Below are 20,849 nucleotides of genomic sequence, written 5' to 3'. Positions count from 1 at the left end.
AAATATTCCCAAAATCTACGCAAAAAACAAAGAAACAATTCGCAAAAATAAATCCACGCGAAATTTAAAAAAATGGATCCGCAAATATAATTCCATACAAAAAGTTGTTTTTTTAGGTACATACATCAAACATGTTATCAATCGTGTTCATAAAATTTCCAGTGCTTGGTGCATAAAACGTCCTAAGAACAACAACCGCTCCATTTTTCAATGTTCATAGTACTTCTCGACCTTTTGTGTATTTAAGAGTATTCACAGGCGGCGACTGTTCTCTCGTACTTCTCAAGAGGTCACAGTGTACGTTTTTTATTATAGCAAGTCAGTGCTTATCAATTTATTTACGCCAGCCAAGTTCCGTAACTTTTCGTTGTGCGTAAGACATCACTATCATGGCACAACCGTTAGCGAGAAAACTTCGTATCGATCCAGGAACGATACCACGATATAAGCCCGGCATGCCACCACGATCGACATAAGCCATTTGCATTCTTGTTAACAGCGGTACATTCCTTTGAAAATAACAGCGTGGTAGTAACTAATATTTTTTAATCGCCGCAGGTCACAAAAAATTTGGTGCTGAATGTTTCGTCATTGCATACCCTAAGAGAAGAAATTTTGCGTTTTTTCGTTCCGATTCGCAAAAAGTTCTTCTCACAAATTATGTACCAAATTCAACCATTCGCGAAAATTAATTCTCGCGAAAAAGATTCGCCTAAATAAAATATTGTCTACATAATCTCGATATATAGGATAGGGATAAAAAGATATCATAAGAAGCCCGCTCAAATGTAAAAAGACTATTTTCTTGAATCATCATCAATTTACAACCGCATTATTTAAACTGTTACACTTTTGGTTTTACTACAAGTAACTGTTTTTTCCGCTTTTTCCTGTCATGCGCGAAAATTTTCGCGTAAAAAGATATTAACACTGAATTTGCAAAAATTTCTTAACATGAAATAAAGAAGATAAAAAATATGATAAAAAAAATCCAGGAAATTTCTACCTGCGAAAATTACTTCCCTTAAGGTATAGCTCCAAGTCAATATAAAAGTTCCACAGCAAAGTAGAGAAAATAACATGCCAGTCAAACAAAAACTTACTTCCCGTAATTACTTTGAATTTGGGTCTTCATATTTTCTAATGGCCAAACGATCCACCAAGCAGTTCTTGTTTAGTCGTTAAAGAATTTATTAAAGAATCCAAGAAATCAACAACGACTCTCTAAATTTCATATTAAGCAAAATTAGGTTTGAGTTTTGCTACTAAGAGTGTTTTCAAATGATTAGTATGATAAGAATAAAAACGGAGGATAAAAAGACAAAATATGGAAGTCAGCGGCATTTTTTCTTTTACGGATTACACAATCGAAAGAACAACAAAACAAAAAGGATACGTTGCCGCCACACCAGATATCAAGAACGGTCCAAGCAACGGCCGTTTAAAATATTCACTTAAATGGCGTCTCATTGTATCGATTAAAATAAAGTAGGTGGTCATCAGACCAATAGTACGACACCAAGTTACGCTAAAACCCTAGAGAAAATAGTATTAAATTTTTTTCAATTCAAAGTTGCCTCATTGGGGCGCTAATTGTCGCCAAATTTCTTTAATATCAAGATAATTCACGACAGAGTGAACATTTTGTATAGAGTATACGCTATACCACAGGTTGCAGAAATCTCAGAAAAAGAGAAACTCTCCCAACCCCAGAAACCGTTTATAATGTTGGTATTGACGTGCCTTTCACTACAATAAGTATCAATAGAACAGAGCCGGCTTTAAAAAATCACACTACAAACCTTGTAAAGTTCGCGGAAATACCAGGTCTGACAAGTTTGCCTTTTAATCTACGACAAACAAATAAAACTATGTAGATAACAATAAGGTAACAATAGAGATTTATAAAAACAAATAAAACAATGAGAAACCTTCGCTACTTCCAATGGTGTTTCTATAATCGCTCTAGCAGTGGAGGCTGCCAATCCACCAATCACAACCCGTCTATAAGTTAGGGGCTAACATTTTTAAAGGTGATATACTGTAAATAGTAGAAAGAAACAAAACATCGGAAAAACAAAAAAAAAACAGTACATAAACTTACATTTGCAAGCCTCCAGTTAAAGGAATCTGAGTCTGTCCATAATTATTGCAGTATGTATACCTAATAAAGATAATTATGTTATCAAGTATTTAATATTGATTAATTAAAACAGAATTTACAAATTTCTTTTTAGCGTACAACGAACTTACACAGATTCAAATACGGCAAACTGAGTGGAACGATATATTCCGGACCCCCATAATGGCGGCACACAGCCTCTACAAATTAAATAATACAGTTCATTAATATAAATAAAACAATGTTGAATTATATTTCTTTGTTTGAAAAACATTTACCGATATAATCCACGAATTCCTTCACCACGCACTGTTTTGGCAAATGATTTTAACATTCCCTGGTTCTCAAATCCAACTTGAGCCTGCATCTTTGTTTTTATAGTATCGAAGGGATGGCCTGCCAACACATTTGTGGTTCCATACAGAATTCCAACTAAAAATAAATCGATATAACATTTTTTACTTTAATTTACTTCAACTAGTATGTCTGTATATATTAATTTACAGCATTCAAGGATTAAGAATACACATACCTCCCAGACCAATAGAACCTTCTTTAAACCAAGATTGTCTGTTCTCATTGTGTGTCATTTTGTTTCCACGTATAACTAAAAAGCAAAAAAGGTAGACAAGGCCCAAACATAGAAATTACTCTCTTTCAGAGTATTATATGTTATTAATAACAACCATCCCATTTTCCTGAACATTGTAATTGTGAATAGTCAAAAATTACCAAGGCTTTAAAAACTAGTTTATAATATTTTTATCCACATATTACTTGAGGATATTTCCATTACCCTACAGGAACCGAAGATACACATCCTTGCAAATGACAAAAAAACTTTATATTGTCTTTGTCTCACGTTAAGGCAAACAGCCATAAAAGCAAGGTCACATAATTATAGTATTGATGTTGTTATAGTATTTATGCTGGAAAGTAGAGGTCAAGGTAGTTCCTAGTTAAATTTTCTTATTTAGGAAACTCACAATTCAGGACAGAAATATGTTAAGATCACAAGAACAGTAACAATGACGGCAATGTTTGTTTCCATAACTGACATGAATGTATTGGGAGTGATATCAAAATTGGTAGTGATATTGAAATTCGTAGTGGTATCGATATTGGGAGTGACATAGATATTGGCAGTGATATCAAAATGGGGAGTGATATTGATATTGGGAGTGATATCAAAACTAAGAGTGATATCGATATTTGGAAGTAATATCGATGTTGGTAGTGGTATCAATATTGGTATTGATATTGAAATTGGTTGTGGTATTAATATTGGTAGTGATATCGATATTGGGAGTGATATCAAAATTAGTAGTGATGTCAATATTAATAGTAATATGGCCAATGATAGTTATCAGAAGCCGAATATATGGAAGTTTCATTTACAATATTGTTTTGTTTTGGTTTGGTATAATATTGCCTGCATTAAGCCGTCGAACAGTCCCTTGTACACTTTATTTACTAGCGCATAAATCATTAATATTAAAATCAAAACATAGTTTGGATTTAGGACATATATAAACATGAACAATGCTTGTAGCCACAACAGAATAATTTTTTAAGACCTGTCAAGGGATGCGTATTCAAACTTCATTAATGCATAGATATTATAAAGGTGATTTGATTAACATATTTTTTTTTGCTAAAATGACACTCTTTTGTTCGTCCAGAGTCTCTTAGTTTTCTGCTGACCACACCAAAACTTGATCTGGATCTGCAAGCAAAGATTTTTTAAGAAAGTTTATTGGCGTAGAGTTTTCAATATAATTTGGCTGAGCTAACAGAAATGAAAACGCTGTTTTGCATTTCAGGAATAATCCAGGCGAGTTTAGGAGTTATTTGAGAAAAACTTGAATTTTTTTTCCAAAAATATAAAGGACCCTGCCCTTATACAGCCATTTTCAGTGAGTCCACGCCCTCGTGGAACATTACAATACATGATTATAACTAGCTATATCTTTGCAAATAGAGTATGGAAGGCAAACATTAGCTACCTATATAGAAGTTCATGTCTGTTTAGCCGTAACCCCGACTTTACAGAAGTGAGACCCACTTCTCTTCCATGAACTTAAAAAAATCCCAAATGGTGAATGACTGACCACCCTTGTCCCCAGAAATTTTTTGCCTTTTCCAAATATAAGAGATGACACTAAAAATCCCTGGGCATGAGGGTGAATAAATGACATACCAGCTCCCAGAATGAAAAAGATCAAGTGTTCTTAGTAATTAAAAATTCTCCAAAAATTTTATTAGTGGTGGACCATACTTAAAAGTACATTGTGGTATTCCAATAGATGATTTGCTATATAAACTTTGTTTACATTTTCTTCAGCAGACAAATAGTTTTTTAACCAATCAGATCTTCTAAAAAGAATTATTAGCCAATTGAATTACTTTATTTTGCCTGCCAAAAAAATAAAAACAAAAAATTTATCAAGATAGCAAGTTATCTATATGGTGTAAGGCATTCCTTTATCTTTTTCAATACACACTTTTTATAAGAATACCAAAATTCTAAGCAGGCTGGTCATTATTCTCATTTTCATATTGTTCTATACAAAATATCTATTAAGTGGATTTTAGCATGACGTTATTTGTTTACCTTTTAGCAGTTAGCTCTTTGGCTCTGGCATTTGTGCAGCAGGAAAAAAAGATGCTAGAATTTGATGAAACTGGAAAACATTGTTTGAGGCTTTATACTATATTGAGTGTAGATTGATGCCTTCTGATTTATTTGAATTCATTTAAAGCCCTGACAATGCCTCTGTGTAATAAAATAAATTTTCTTCCTGCCACACAGATACCAGAGTTGAAAGAGCTTACTGCTAAAATTGTAAACAAAGAAATTCAGCTATTGTTGTTAACCTAAAATCTCAGCCTGATTGTAATAAAGCACATTCTTTATTAAGAAAAAAAATTGTTTGCTTGGTGGCGGACTTTACCATGTTTTTTTGGTGACTCTAGCTATGCAGCCATTTATTTTGCCGTTTATTGTGTCTATTGATAAATAAAATTAATTAATACTCTGCTACTGATTTGAATTGATTTGTGATATTATTTTATTCATTGTTCATGTACATGCACCGGTAACTTCTACAATACAAAGTCTTAAGTGCAGTAGAAAAGTGTCAAAATACACAAGAGAATCATAACTGGATCATAACTTCCGATCGCGCTAGCAGTTAGGTTACCATCATTAAAAACTTTTTATATGGATTGGACACATTACGTAATGAATGTTTGTTCTGCAGATCACCTTTTTGGCTTCTTTTTCCGCAACACTGTACAGGTTTCATAATGAAGCAAACGTTACGTTACTAAATGATCCAGTAAAAAAGAATAAATTAAGAAAAATATATTTTAAATCCTTTTAACCTTTTGTTTTCTTGATGTTGAGCAGTCTCATTCTTATGACTTGTTAGCTTTTTCATACATACACTGGAGCGTACACCTTCGCGCCACGAAAATAAATAAGTATATTATTTAATCTAATAGTATAGAGAAATAAAAATAATGACCAGTTGTATTTTAGTAGGCTTATAAAAAAAGAAGATCATGCTCGACTGGTTTAGTTTTGACTTTAATTTTCCAAAGTTTTTAAAATTGTTTCAGATTTCTAGGTTTCATTTAAAAATTCAGGATCGCAGAAACATACTGCTACTAGTTTATAAACACCCGTGGAAAAATCCACTTAGGCAACAGGACATTGAAAAAGTTGGTTGTTTAAGACGTTTTGCTGAGGTCAGCATTGCAAATCCAAAAAAAAATTGGAGAAATTTAGTTTATTCGTTGCCTGTAACGTGTAGAGGTTGAAACGCTGATCAAAATAATGTATAGGATCATATCTTTTCTACAAACGACTAAGGACCATATAAGGGTTCAAAAATTTTGCTAACGTCAGCAATGGCCCGGTAAAACGCACCGTAACGTCAGAAAACTTAACATATTAGACATGCATTTTTCGGCAACATCAAAGGAAAATGAACACATCAACTTTACCTGTCACAGACACACGGAACTGGCGTATTACTATATAGATAAAAATGGGCTATCCCTCAAGTCTCACCGATCAATGCATTAAGTCATTTCTCGACAGAATGTTTTAAGATAATAGGCGATTTTTTCCGTTTAAGGACCGTCCTTCAAGGGCTCCTGCGTTCAAAAGTGGTATATAAATATAAGTGCGATGGCTGCAATGCTATCTACTACGGTAAGACCATGCCAGATTTGAGATTAAGAGGCTGCTGCGGACATATGGATGTTTCTGCCTTGACTGGAAAAATTGTCAAATCTAAAAACTATAGTGCGGTTTTGGAACATGTAGTGTTTTGTAAAATTAGACCTACTAGAATTTTTCTATACTCTACTAATAATTTTGATTTGCAGGGAGGAGAGTCTGTTTGTTCGTAGGGACAACACCGTGGCAGATTTCGGAAACGCGTCTACATAAAACCGCCGCGGTTTACAGAGGCGGCTGCATATTATTAAGATAAGAACTTAACTTTAACGCGGAAGTTTGCCGGCGGTAACTCCAGCAGTAAGTCAAGCGGTCGCCTATGGTCGTTATTCAGCCCATCTGCTATAAACAATAATCTGGTATGGTTAACATCATTTCAATTTATCATTTTTTTTTATCACATACACTGTTAACAACATGAATCCTATGATATTACCCAGAAATTCGAATGTAGGGGAAGAGATTTGCAGTAAGTCATTCACAAAAACTGAGAAATACACCTCATTTTAAACAACCATCATAAAATATCTATGCCGGAGATACAATTAAGTATTTATTTTTTACATCAAGTATTAATCAGAACCTTTATGCATTACATTTTTAGAAACACCTTTGAAGCGCTCTGTCTGAAAAATATAAAAAAACGTCCGTGACTTCTTCAGCCAGCCTAATCGGGACAGCTCGACTTATACGTCACGTGGAAAAAGCTATTGTGCTTGTGTAGAAAGTCATGGTGCATGCGCAGTTCCCACATCCACGATATAAATAACTGGGCATGAGTCTTATTTTGTGCAAATATAAAGGCTAGAAAGTAGATCATTTCCAATTTCCAGTGTGAACAACCTCTTCCCTCTTCCCTCTTCTGCCATTTTGTTTTTTTCGCTAGCGTGACCAGATAAAGGCGTACAAAAAATTCGGATTTCAAGCCATTACCTTTTCATTGAATCCAGGTACTTTCTCTAAATTCGTAAAGTGTTTAAGCGTACACGCCGGTACCACAAGTAGAGTTAATAGCTAAAATTCTAGGAGTAGTGTATTTTTGCAGTATTATAAACACTGTCTCTATGAAACATACGCACTACGAACTTGTAAAACGTAACTTAACATCGTCCGCACACAGACTTAGGTTATTTGGTTAGGTACAAAATCTTGAACGATACTAATTTTTTGCGATGTCCAGCATGCGTTGTTTTTCCGATTTCCCAAGCCTTAGCGGACCGTCGTCTGCATTGTTCCATAATGCAGACAACATAAAAACCGCAGTTGTATACATCTGCAAAACCAGCTACGCAGTTTTGGCACGTTGGTTTTGTTTGGTCATTGCAAGAAATAGCTTAAAACAGCCATATGCCATCCAATAACATCATGCCAGTGACATTATTGAATTCGTTTTACTCTTTAGTGGATAGCATTAACAATGTCATCAAAAGTAAATATACGTTAACAGTTTTTAAAATTTTGATTATATCTATAATAATAGCCGTCGTCTGTCTGTCTCTGCGCGGACCCCCCGCTGAGTTAGAAAATGATGTTACGGAAACACGAATATCAAATGCGATATATTTTTATCCACTTTGTTGTGACGGGTAAATATAAAGGACAGGCGAACCCGTGGATTTTTCTACGGGCAACGACTAGTTCTATATAATGCGATAAAGCCTTTTGTTAAGCTTTGCGATGCAAACTTGTTAGCAGGCACATTACCTTTATTTTTACTTTACGTCTCTAGAGACAACTCGAATATAGTCGGACACAACAAAAAGTAATAGCTCATAATTGGGGCATTAAAAACAGGCATAATGGAAATTAAAACTCCTGGGAATTAGTTAAATACCTAGTCGATCGAGAGACCGCAAACGCTTATTTGCAAGAGTTTAAAGGTGCCTTTATAGAAGTAGGCTGGTCAGCGCAGGTAACATGCTAATCGTGTACATATGAAAAGCTAGCTGGGTTATAGATGAATTGTTCCATGTAAACGCGTCGGTTCAGATTGGTGAAATTATTTTTTGACAAAGTAAGTGCACAAGCTTAAAACTTAAATAAGTTTCGAAAATAGTTTATGTGATAAAAAGTTTATAAATAATTGGCAAATTTCACTCATCTAAATAAACTAGTCCAAGAAACTGAGCTAGTTGACAACATACCGATAGCACTTTCTGCTGTAATAACTTTTTTTGGTGATGGGACAATTCCTATGGATTATCGCCCGGAACAATTGCCCTGGAAAGTTAGTTCTTAATAATTGGCCACACAGTTTTTACCTGGGAGAATAACTTCGCCTTGAATAATTGCGTGCTGCACAACTCCAACGTAAGACAATCTACCCTTCCCTTCTTCGATAATCTTTCCATTTTACCTGCCGATGACAGCATTCCTTTGAAAATTTCCGAACAATTCTAACTTGGAAGTTAACGAATTTGGCCTTTTTGTTGTTTATATTGTCAAAATAGCTGCTTAAGAGATGAGTTCCACACCCATTCAATTTTCTTTCCTTCTCACGCAGCTCATTTGAAATGACATAGGACCTTGATGTGTCAAAGGGTTTATAAGAATGTTAAGAACATTCAGGAAACCTTTACATAGAGCTGAAATTAGACAGTCTTCGTATCGGGGTTGTGCAAGCTACGCATGCGCAATTGCTTTGGTGACAAGCGAGTCTAAGTTGGACGATGCATTAAGCAGAGTTGCGTCTATGGAATCACGGACGGTGTTGACCAATGTTTTTTCTGTGTTTTTATAGGGGTTAAATTTCAAATTGGTTCTTGTCAATGCCTCGTTTCTAAGTCCCCCCTAAAGAGCCACATTTGTTATAAAATTTACTGTCACAATATTTGAATTGGCTACTGAAACATTATTTGCGAAATGTGTGGGGAGCGACGGTTTAAGTGGAGTGAATTATACAAATATAAAGATGCGGGACTAGAGCACACGTTAATGTGTGAAGCCTCTGTTAATGTGTAGAGTCACTGAATAAGTGGTAAAGATAACAATAAAAGGTAAACTGACTGGTTTTCTGTGGAGCGACTGTTTACGAAAAAAAATCCTGCAGTGCTGGAAAAACAAAAAAAGGACCCTAGGAACAAAGTTGCACCTGTGCCGTAAAAAGTTAAAATGGATTGCAAAAAATGAATATTGCGTAGTGCACTTTGAAAGTGATGTTTTCACAATAATCTAAAAAGCATAAAAAATTAAATTACTGTTTAATTTAAAACCGTTACATGTTTTTTTATTGGGGGTCAGACCTTATCTTCCTTAGTGAATTGGGCATTTTTTGAAGTTGTTTAGCTGGTTGTTTAGAATCTATTTTTACTGATAGAGTACTGTCATCGTGAACCCTATGTAGACACTTTTAATCGTGTTCGTCAGTAGTAAATGTAACAAAAATTCTTGCAAGCAGACTATAGTGTTGTTTAAACACTGATAAGTGTTGCTTCTGTGAGACGTTTTTGTCCTCGTTCAACTAAGAAGTTCGCTAGGTGAGTGAAATGTATCCTGGGTATGCATGTGAGAGCATACATGCCAGGTAAGATTGATAAGTGTAAGTTTTAACCCACTCTGAGGCCTGGACACTTAGTAATTGGGTTTGTTATGTCAAAAAATGTGCTATTATGTTATTATAAATTTGATTTGGGTAATAGGCCTATTTTTCAATAAATTTATGATTCTTCACTTTTAGCAAAATCAATTTGCTTCATACAGAACTTGTGACTTGCGGTCGCAGGGATAAAAGGTTTTCCCTATGCAAAGCTGTTGTTGCAAATTTTGGAAAGTAAAACTTTAAATCAACATATTATTAGGACTGTCCGAATATTTCGATCATGCTGTGGTGAGGCACTGAGCATCGTAGATTGCTACAGCAAGGATTTTGAACAAATATGACGCCGTAAAAGAATTTTTTAATTCTCTTTTTCCTGCGTACTCGATAGCCATATATATTTGAATTTGTCAATTCAAGTTTATCTACAGCATATATGTCTGAAGGTCTCGTTAGACATTGATTTGCTTTGTTTTTTTCTTTTTTCTTCATATTATTGTACAGATGATTCTGATGTCGTGATGTTGTTCATGTTTCAACAAGTTTAATACCTTCGTTATTAATTTTAATTACTTAATTGATCTTAAAGCTTAACAATATGAGTTAAAGCTTCTTACTACTTAAATGCCATCTCTTAACTAATTGCGTCACATTGTCCGTTAAACAGTGAAGTAAATTTTTTTAGGATGAATTTTCTGTCCAATATTTACTGATAAGCACATGCAGCAGTAATTTTTAATTAAGGAATTGATTTCATCCCCTTTTCGCAAAAAGGAGCCAATTTTAAGGCAGTAAAAACACCCAGATGATTATACAGAGTCCGCTGTCAAAGGTCACGTACAGGATTCATTGATGGAAACAAAAAAAAATATTTTAAGAAATCCGTTAAAAACTTTAATCTGTTTATATTTAAGAAATAGTAACACCGACTAGTTTGCACACAGAAAAAAACAAAATGTTAGATATATCTGTTAGTTTAAAACGGCGGATTTATAGCATGTTCATGTTATTAAGTTTTGCACTTTCGAGTTTATAAATTACAAGCAATTAGGGTTAATTAAATAACGTATGTATGGCAGGACATAATGGCTATAAATTCAGCTTTTCTATTGTTTAACTCAAGTATGAATAGGCTGCATAAAGAGCATGAACTAATTTAACGTTAATAAATTTCCGATTGTTGGTATTTCTAGGTTGAGTGGAAAGAATCTTCCGCTGTTGTGCATGAAACTTATTGACGATTGCAAACAGTCAAGTTATATTAGCTCATATTTTGGACACAAAAAACTAGAAACAAAGTGGTAAAGTTTACTAAAGAAAGGAATTCACGTAAGTTCTTTCCATTTGTTTATTCCAAAAGTTCTTTTGCCAGTATTAAGCGTGATGAAAAAAGGGCGTATAAAATTTTCTAAAGTCGGTTCCGAACGCAATTACATATTTCTTTTCCTAATAAACACTATGTTACTTGTTTCCAGGATAACGTAATTTAGTAGCCAATGAAATTTAGGAGCCATTAACGCCCCCGCAATCTTCTCCATAAATGTGTTGGACGCATTTTTTAATGCCTGAAGTGCCAGCGAAAAAATCATAGCAAAGTGAACAAATACAACATTAATCTTGCAGCGACCGATTATTAACAGTCGCTTAGTAGTAAATGATGTTTCTTACAACGGTTTAAACATTTTACGTACAACGTTGGAGACATCTTTTGTTTTTGAAGGCAGAAATCTCTGGATTCGATGTTATTCTCCGCACTAATTCTCATGTAACTATTACTAAGCGGTCTTTTGATGCCTGGCGGCTTTTCTCTTTTAAAAAACATTTGGGTGGCGTACGTACTACTTACATCAACATTAAGTACGTAGCTACACCTTTAAGCCGGATCTCCACGGAACGATTTTCACGACGATCGTTATAAATACTCGATTGGTCGCGATTTTCGTCATAACAAAAAGTTGCATTGGCTTCTACGTTTCGTCACAAAAATCGTCCGGTGGCGATCCGGCTTTACACTTACACAGGTGGGTTAGTTTCTAAGCGCATTTAACTGGAAAAACGAATTGACATTGTGGATATCATAAATTTACGACATTTTCTATTGTTACGAGGTATAACTTTTTACGATTTTAATTCTTATCTTCAGGATGTAGCCTTTCATGGATTAAAGAATCCTGGTTGGCGATTAATGTTAACGATAGATTAGAGAATAAGAAAAGAGAAACAGAAATACGCACACATTTTTTTGTGTGTTACGCTACCTCAAAAGCTACGATACCTTATCATGATTTTCCAGTACTTTCAAAGCCACGACTACAGCCCTTCTACTCTATTCCACCATCAGGATTGCTATATGTTACCATGTCCGATTTTTTAACCCCGTGTGACGCAGGACGAATTAATTTACCTCGCAACATAGCGGAAGTTTTTCATCCTTCTTAAAGGTTTAAATTATGCGAGAAATTTTTAATATTAATTGACCAATGAGAAGTCACTTTCTATAGTAACGAATTAAAAATCAATTTTTATTCCATTATATTTGTCAAGAATTAAAATATATCTAACAATTATATTAGTAGGTATGACTATATGGATTACAGCTAAGCAAAGGATGAAACCAAACTAAAAAAATGTTTTCCATCACCCGGCCTAATGCCGAACACAGTACCAGGTGAAACATCTACAGAAGCAAGTAACACTAGATAAATCTGTTGCATTTTGTGAAAATTCTGACCAACCAAACGGTCTACTAAAACTTATTTATATTAACCGGTATAATAACTGGTTTAGGGAAATGTTTAAACTACTCGCATAACTTTTACTAACTTATACATACATAGAACTTCCACTAAGAATTGATTATAACGTGATTGATGTAATTATAATTGTCATTAAAAACTTAAGTAAAGACTGTTAAAATAAAAAAATCTTCCGCTTTCAGCTAGCCTGCAGCAATAACGCAGATAGGAGTAAAATAAAATTTTGCATAACCAGATAAACAAAACAAAAGTCAATTTAACACACAAACTGTGACTAGTCGGTGCCACTAAAACACATGCTGTTTTTGTGTGACAACTTGCAGCATATACTATTCCATATTTCCGTGAATAAAAATAAGTTAAGAAGTGAATATATTTATTCAGTCTGGAAAGAAATATATATATTTAGCGCCTATGCTTATTTTCAGCTTATTTATACCTTGGACTTAACAAGGGTTTTATTACGGACAGATAGTTCGGTGCGGGTTTTTTTGTGTTCAGTGCAGTTTTCATTGTGTTCGGTGCAGTTTTCATTGTGTTCAGTGCAGTTTTCATTAAGCTCGATGCAGTTTTCATTGTGTTTGGGGCAGTTTTCAATGTGTTCGCTGCAGTTATAGTAGAGTTCGGTGCAGTTCTAGTAGTGTTCGGTGCAGTTTTCATTGTGTTCTGTGCAGTTTCATAGTGCTAGGTGTAGTTTTCATTGTGTTTCGTGCAGTTTTTGTTGCAAAAAAGATGGTTTTACCAACTGCTGCTACAATGAACTACAGTTATAATACAAAGGTTATACCAATTAGAGGTCAGACCCAACTCTTTGGAAATGAATCGTTTTCAGAAAAATCGGCCAGATATAATAAGGATGTCTTTATAACGAGATCGGGCCATGTAACATATAGATGGAGGCCATTATTATAGTGACCAGGCGTTGCCCCGTGATGTTCACAGGTCTGTTGGTCTTCAGAATTTGGCCCGTCGTACATATTTCCCGCGTAGTTATTTTGTGCATTATTAGCACAAAGTAACGGTCAAAACTACCATTTTGAACAAAATATCGTCGAAAATTCACGGACATTTGGCCGTCCCAGCAAAATAAAAAACTTATCGCATTGTTAATTGTAGCTCGCAGCCTTCGTGCTTTGGGGTTCTACCTCCACCTGAAAATTCTATAACAAATTGAAAAAAAAACTTTCACAAAGGCCATTGGCAATAGATTATCTACTAAAGATGCTGATATCAGCTAGAAATTTATACAGTACTTATCAAATGAACGGGTGCACAATGCGTACGGGGGCTCTTTTAAAATCGTTTAATTCGAATACACGTTTTTTCAATACCCCAAAGAAGTTATCGTTATTCTGGTAGCACCAAACATAATGAAAACTGCAACGAACGCCACGAAAACTGCAACGAAAGCTACGAAAACTGCACCGAACACAATGGAAACGCCCTTAAAACAATGAGTTAAAAAAGAATGTTTTTTAAGATAAATATTTTAGATTATTTAACCCTATTCGGTCCGGGGGGGGGGCGGATTCCGCCCCCCCCTGACGGTTTTTTTTTAATAACTCCTGATTGCTTTCTTATATGGCTATGATACTTACTGAGTTTCAACATTTATCTATTAGACACCTGCATGCTATATTTTTAGGTCCCATACCTTTCAGAGGCTTTGATATTGGCCATTACTTGAAATAATCCCTAAAATCTCTATGAAATCCTTATAATGGGGAAAATATAATAACTCCTGTTAGGATTATCCTTAGAACTTGAAACTTGCAAAACAACTTTGTTTCATCAAGAAGAATCATTTTGAATAATTTTGACACGTGACTATTCCGATTTCCCGATTTTGTCGGATTTTACCCGAAAATCGAAAAAAAACGGATTTCCGGGCAATTTTTGGCAATTTTTTATTCGATCCATGTAAAAACCGGAAGATATGTTAAAAAAAATTTATTTAGTGTAATGTAAAAATTCGCTCTAGAACAAAAGTAATTATATTTTAAGCAGATAGTGGCATTTTTAACAATTTTCAAGCCTCTGATGACGTCACAGAAAATGTGCTGACGCAAGCAAAAATTTTTTGCCACCATTTTGTTCCTTTTATGACGTACTATAAGTGTGCCAAGTTTGATTCAATTTGAACAATCCTATGAAAAGTTATTGAGGGGGGGTGGAATCCGCCACCCCCCCCCCGGTCATAGTATGTTCGAAAAACCCCGGACCGAATAGGGTTAAATTTCGTCGACAAAATTTTTTTTTTGATGATCGAGCCTTATTTTCGGAATATTCTTAAATTTCCGAAAATCAAGCCCTAGTGATTCTTTTTAAAAAACGGTTTTTAAACGGACGGTTAAATAAGCAACATTGAACGTATTTGGTGTCTCAGTAAAAACAGAAGCTAAAGACACACGTAGTGCGTTTCTGCAAAACAACAGATCTTCTTAAGAAACCCACTGTAATTTTTTTTCGTTTTAAAACAACAAAATCCCTGAATAACCGCTTGAATTTATTCAAAAATATATCCAAAAATTGTCTCACGCTCCCTTCACTTTGTAAAATAACACTAACTCGGTAGAATAAAATATCTTTTGTGACCTCGTCATACCTAATGATGTCACAAAAAAGTGCCAACGTAAGCTAAAGTATAATCGCTTTAATAAATTTCATTCGACTCCCACTAAAATCATACTAAAATACTGTAAAAGAAGTTGCGAAAATAAGGGTGGGGTGCTTTGTGTTCCTGACCATAGTTTCAAAGTCCAGAGCAAAGCAGGTAAGGTAGGATGTATCAAATTTATTAGCTATATAAGGCGAAAAGGACTTTAAACTTTGGCGATGACGACACAGAATAAAACATACACTTTTTATTCCTCTATGAAGTAATGTGAATTATTATATTACTAATGTGAGTTAGAAGAAACTTTCCCTTTTCGTCAATATCAAAAATAAGCTACTTTCCATCCATAATTTTGCAAGTGGGTGTTTACTCTCCCAGAAATTTTGAAATTATTGTTAAAATGTCTGGAAAATAATCAGAAATGTTAGTGATTTCCATGCCAGGAAAATGTCAGGAATTTTAGATTAGGTTTAGAATAGGTTGGTCAGATCTTTTATTATTTACAAAACATTGGCAAGGATTAAAATTTAGATCTGTTCTTAAAAAATTTGCATTGATTCAACAGCCAGTTCTATTAATATGCTTGTAACTAAATTTATTTTTCAACGGAAATGAGGAAAATGTCAGGAAAAAAGGGATTCAACATTGCTTAGACACGTGATTAACTGAATGATCTCAAAAAGTTATTCTGGAAATACGCAGATACAATCAGGACGAAGTTTATATAAGCTAGTCGTAGGAAAGAACCACTGGCAACGTTTTTATGCACAATATACTGAGTAAAAAGCCGTCGACACTATCATGTAGTATTATGGTCCCATATGACGTGTGTTATTCAAATTGTCAATATTATGTTAACAAAATTGTCAACTGAAATTGTCATTGCTCACCATATTTTCTACTTTTCTTTTTTAAAGTACCAAGAGCTATTAAAACTTAGAACACATTAGGATTGTGAAGTTTGCATAAACCAAGGCAATGGAGGTAATCTTTTGCCATTTTAGTCGGCGAGTTCTTTTAGTTAATTTTTGAACGCACATGTTTTATTGTTGACTAGCCTGACAGCGTCATCTCCTTCAAAATGAGCCTTGTTGTAATTTTCTTTTCGCGATATTGCGATACTTCTGATTTCACTTTCAACCTACACACTATTCACCACGCCAACTCCCTCTGCGAATGGAATACGCAAATGCCTCGTAGATAGCGTAGGATAAACCCAGTTGCTTTTGTTTTGACACAAAGCATTGATTACAAAAACCTGGGAACAAGTTGGCTTTCGTCGTCATTAGCTTACGTCAATCCGAACAAAATATTTGTTAAAGTAATTGATGACAATTAAAATTGTAGCTTTACATAATAAGAATAACATACGCCACTATTCTATAGCTTGTTTACCTAATCGAACTAATTAAGCGTCACATAATGCATAACTACTCAACTTTCGAATACGCATAATCTTCCACGCATAATTTATTCAAATTTATCCCACGACAGCACTTAAAAAAGTTAATTATACAACTGCTATTGTTCTTAATTATGCAAAGAAAAAATAAGAAGGAAATCTTCTTAAAAGAGGCAGCGAAATATAATTGTTTTTAATTAGACTTTCATTGATAAGCGCAATGTTATTATAAAAGGAAGACCTGCGACAAAACAAGTCATCACATTACATTTTGTATGCTACGGTGTAGTCATACCTCATTTATTTATTTGTATAGTATGGTATTCGGTTTTTGCGACTTGGATATGTTTAACAATCAGGATACTAATGGCTGGCAAGGATTGTTGGCATTACCATTAGATAGTCGTTCCCATTCTGCAAACATGAAAAGGTAACTTACATTATCTTTTTAATAAGAATTAACTTTTTGTTTGAAGCAAAGTTAAGAATTGTATTACGATTTTGTCAGCTTACACCATAAATTATTATTTAAAATTGCGTGCAATAAAGAAAAAACCTCTATTTTGTTTAGTACAAAGAGAAAGATGTTAGCAGAATATGAAGAAAAAACAGGAAAAAACGGTAAAAAAAACTAATGTTATGAATTTTCCTTAAAGAGGCCTAACGCAAATTGCACTAATGAAAAAGCTAGTTTAATTCACTGGCATTATTGAAAGATGCATATCAGTCAAAATAACAGGAGTACAACCAAATTATCATTACAGAAGCAAAAACATATGCGATTTTTACCTATTGTACTACCACGAATAGCAATTTTGATGAGACATTTTAAATATTTTTATTGCGTCTTAAGAAACCGAAACTAGAATAGCAATTTTGATACAAAGTGCAACGATTAGGAAAGCTATTTAATCGCTGTTGCTGCTTCAATCGAAACATATATAAATGATTTTGTTGTCAGGTTTAGCCTCGATGAGCGTAATTGAAGTTATTCTTCATGCAGTATCTTTTGCAATATCTTTTAACTTCTTAAGTCAAATTAGTTAGAAAGTAAGTAATCTAGGATATACGCCTTACTCTTTTACTTTTGCAAATAACATGTCCTATTTAGTAAATTCGTATGTTTAAGGTGGAAAGAGACAGTTATCTAGAATTCCACTATGGTACTTCTTACATGAAATACTAGAAGTTGAGCAATGCAAGGAGCTGGCGACATGGGAGGATTCATCAAAACTGATATTTACCATTAGAAAACCCAAAGAGGTGGCCGTTCTGTGGGGCATGATTAAAAACAAAGAAACCATGACCTACCCAAAATTAGCCAGAGGAATTCGATATTACTACGGAAAGGGAGTTATTGAGAAGGTAGATGGTTTGTTCGTCATGTATTTTTAACATTTATATTTTTATCTGTTTCTTTAAACTTTTTTCTGAATAAATTTAACGTTTTTCTATTTAGTATCGAGGAAAAAGATTTTCGTATCAATTTGTGTTGTCAAAAAAGACGAAGGCTGTATTAACCAAAACAAAACGAAATTTAGCTCCTACTGAAGACAAATCGGTGTTTACAAAGTCCAACTTGAAAAGAAAAAATAATGCTTGTAAAGATGCAGATGTAGTGTTGAAGAGGCGTCGCAGTTCTGCAAGCACTGTTAGCACAGACTCTTTCGACGCCGCATCCCATTCTGACTTAAGCAGTGAAGATGAAGACGGCGAGTTTGGTTTCGAAGAAGATTGGAACAGCCTTGATGCATGCCTTGCTGAGATCTTCAATGATGCCACACGAATGAAAGAAATTTTTAGTGACGAACAAACTCCCCCACAAATTGAAGGACATGGAAAAAGTGCAGAAAAAGAGATTTTTGATGATCCGGATATTTTTAACTTCTGCAGAGAATTTGAACAAAACGATATTAGAGTTGCAGAACGAGCGAGTCACAATACGCCATATATACAAAATTCACAAAACAATTCTGTTACGGGTAATAACTTTTATTTTGATCAGAGTATCCTTTACAAAGAAAGAAATATTTACGAAAGGACACCGCCTGCATTTTCAACTTCATATTCATATCCAATACAAAATACTAATAATCAACAAGCGATGACAAAAGATCTATGCAAATCCGTGCCAGATTTCTCCGTATTGGAAACAATGTTTCATAACGAACAAGAAAACCACGTACCAGTCCCAAACTCGGGCGAGAAAGACACGCTTCTACAAGATCTTGAGCAGTTGTTGCATTCAACATATTTCATGTGAGACAACCATAGCAAACCAGCGACGTTGCTGTGCATGCATATAGGCGTGTGTGTTGTGTTCGAATATTGTCTTTTATGTCTCGTATCTTGCGTTGTCGAATAGATTCTTTATGAACTGGTTTCAACTATACGCTTCTTTGGGTATCCAGAGTGTATCCCGTTAAAATGTTTTTAGACTAGAGTTCTTTTATAATTAGAGTTTTGTAAGTACATCAAAAAAACAGAATATTAAATGGAAAATGCTTTGGTCATTTATTGTCATCCCATGCGAGGCTGAATTAACACACTAGCATAATAAGTAGCATATGGAAATTAGGATAATGAACAGATTTGCATGCCTATTTTTTTTTAATGTCAAAATTTATCCATTGGCATTTAAAGTAAAAGCAAATATTACTAAATTATTACTTTTTTGTTGTCTTTTTAATAAAACATGTGTTTTTAAAAGTGGAAAATGCGTTAAAAGATGTTTACAAAGTTCGCGCCAATCAGCTGTGGTAATTAGGTTTAAAAGAAAGGAAATTGATGCTGAAACGATTTGAATATGTAAAAATAACATGAAATTGATCACAAGTAAAAGTAAAACAAAAATCAAATTAAATTAGCTAACAGTTTTGTCCAATTGTATAATAGGTGTCTATACCACTAATTTAACTTTCGTTAGCTACACATCCAAAAACAAATTGATAAACATGTTTTAGAAATGAAGGAAGTTAATAATCAAGATTTATTGATTACTTCTGTTTGTCTTTTTATGCCAGACCGAACTAGCGCTGGCAAAAAGATCTTGAATGCGTTGTTACCTATTGACTGGAGGATTTTATAATCTATGCGGCTACGTGTTGCAAGGTTATTCTAAAAGCCAGCTTTCTTCCCGCCGCTACAATATTTCGTTCACTTCTATCACATTACAACGAACTTGATAAATGAATTCAAAACAACAAACAATAACAAAACATTTTGCGCTGTCAAGCTCAAAGTGGTTTTATTTCAATGTTTTTTCTTTTATCACTATGGCCTTAGTCATTCTTCAGTTATTTTTATTTTTGCTTCTTTCCGAGCGGTGATTAATTATTGCTAGCTTTCGCCACTCAGAAGCAGGTGATGTATTCACTTTTTAGCGAATAATTATAAAAACCAATTACAGAACAACGCAGCAATATTTTGCTGCATCTTCTAGAACTTTATTTATATCTACACTACTTTTTAGTTAGCTAATACTTTCAATATATGAAACTATAAATTGTAGCAAATTAGAATCCATAATTGAAAGTTCATATTATATTGAATTACTAATCTTGTCAACAATCGTATGGGTTCATTGTTACCAATGTGCGCTAGGTGTCGCTGTAAGACGCCCAGGGCGTTTATAAATATTGAAATTGCAGCTTGGGCGTTAATTAAAATATTAGCCGTTAACCTTAAAGTTAATTATATTTTCTCAATTAAATTAAAATATCAGGGACTGTCAAAGGGACACAAAATCTGATTGTCCCTAAAAAACCATTATTATTCCAAATAAGTCATTAGCGATGTTTTATAAATTTTTCACGCAGACGAAGAATCAAAGAAAAGTTTATTATCAAATAGCATCCTCACCTTTTTCATAATTTTGCGAAAAGAGTCTTCTCTCTAATGCCCTAATTGTTTTTGCAATAAATCTTTTTTCAGGAGAGTGGGTGTGCAAAGGTGTGGGGTAATTAGATTGGGGTAGGAATAAAGATTGAGCCTTAATTTTGCATATAAAGAAATTCATAATTTGAAACTTTAGCTGATAGTATATTAGTTAATGAGAAACCGAATCCACGCCACCCCAGTTACCAGACTCAAAACCAGAGCTCGTTTTCCATTGCTTTTTCTGGAGCACAAATCTAGAACTGTGTGTGTTCTTACTATAGTCGTGAGA

At 34.2% G+C, this 20,849-nt stretch overlaps 2 protein-coding genes across 6 annotated transcripts; one reads left to right on the top strand and one right to left on the bottom strand.

Moving 5' to 3' along the window:
• Nucleotides 1–63: 63 nt before the first annotated feature.
• LOC130662319 (mitochondrial substrate carrier family protein S-like) lies at nucleotides 64–12,262 on the bottom strand. 4 transcript variants are annotated; one of them, XM_057461152.1, is made up of 10 exons: nucleotides 12,182–12,262; nucleotides 2,655–2,729; nucleotides 2,401–2,554; nucleotides 2,254–2,322; nucleotides 2,105–2,164; nucleotides 1,932–2,004; nucleotides 1,803–1,850; nucleotides 1,397–1,536; nucleotides 1,104–1,169; nucleotides 64–509 (listed from the first exon to the last, which is right to left on the bottom strand). In XM_057461152.1, exons 2-10 carry the CDS (start codon nucleotides 2,710–2,712, stop codon nucleotides 335–337), a joined length of 843 nt encoding a protein of 280 aa, XP_057317135.1. In that variant the 5' UTR covers nucleotides 2,713–2,729; nucleotides 12,182–12,262; the 3' UTR covers nucleotides 64–334. The 4 variants fall into 4 exon arrangements, with proteins under 4 accessions (XP_057317135.1, XP_057317134.1, XP_057317133.1 ...); XM_057461151.1 differs by lacking the exon at nucleotides 12,182–12,262 and adding an exon at nucleotides 5,510–5,592; XM_057461150.1 differs by lacking the exon at nucleotides 12,182–12,262 and adding an exon at nucleotides 5,391–5,445.
• LOC130662318 (uncharacterized) lies at nucleotides 8,224–19,183 on the top strand. Of its 2 annotated transcripts, none has more exons than XM_057461148.1 (6): nucleotides 8,224–8,385; nucleotides 11,100–11,235; nucleotides 16,998–17,111; nucleotides 17,253–17,302; nucleotides 17,811–18,046; nucleotides 18,141–19,183. In XM_057461148.1, exons 3-6 carry the CDS (start codon nucleotides 16,999–17,001, stop codon nucleotides 18,942–18,944), a joined length of 1,203 nt encoding a protein of 400 aa, XP_057317131.1. In that variant the 5' UTR covers nucleotides 8,224–8,385; nucleotides 11,100–11,235; nucleotide 16,998; the 3' UTR covers nucleotides 18,945–19,183. The 2 variants fall into 2 exon arrangements, with proteins under 2 accessions (XP_057317131.1, XP_057317132.1); XM_057461149.1 differs by having other exon boundaries at nucleotides 8,257–8,283.
• Nucleotides 19,184–20,849: the final 1,666 nt, after the last annotated feature.

Source organism: Hydractinia symbiolongicarpus, chromosome 10, assembly GCF_029227915.1.
Source record: "Hydractinia symbiolongicarpus strain clone_291-10 chromosome 10, HSymV2.1, whole genome shotgun sequence".
Lineage (NCBI taxonomy): Eukaryota > Metazoa > Cnidaria > Hydrozoa > Anthoathecata > Hydractiniidae > Hydractinia > Hydractinia symbiolongicarpus.
Note: the sequence above shows the minus strand (reverse complement) of the source record. Positions and strands in the feature narration are given on the sequence as shown.

Bases quoted from the DNA above. Each gene is read 5' to 3' on its own strand.
- LOC130662319 (XM_057461150.1), bottom strand. From the start codon at position 5,430: ATGAAACCTGTACAGTGTTGCGGAAAAAGAAGCCAAAAAG. The intron at 2,165-2,253 runs GTAAGTTCGTTG...TATCTTTATTAG, and splicing joins TTTGCCGTATTTGAATCTGT to GTATACATACTGCAATAATT. The intron at 1,170-1,396 runs GTATCCTTTTTG...CGACTAAACAAG, and splicing joins ATATCTGGTGTGGCGGCAAC to AACTGCTTGGTGGATCGTTT.
- LOC130662318 (XM_057461148.1), top strand. From the start codon at position 16,999: ATGGTATTCGGTTTTTGCGACTTGGATATGTTTAACAATCAGGATACT. The intron at 17,112-17,252 runs GTAACTTACATT...TATTTTGTTTAG, and splicing joins CATTCTGCAAACATGAAAAG to TACAAAGAGAAAGATGTTAG. The intron at 17,303-17,810 runs GTAAAAAAAACT...CGTATGTTTAAG, and splicing joins AGAAAAAACAGGAAAAAACG to GTGGAAAGAGACAGTTATCT.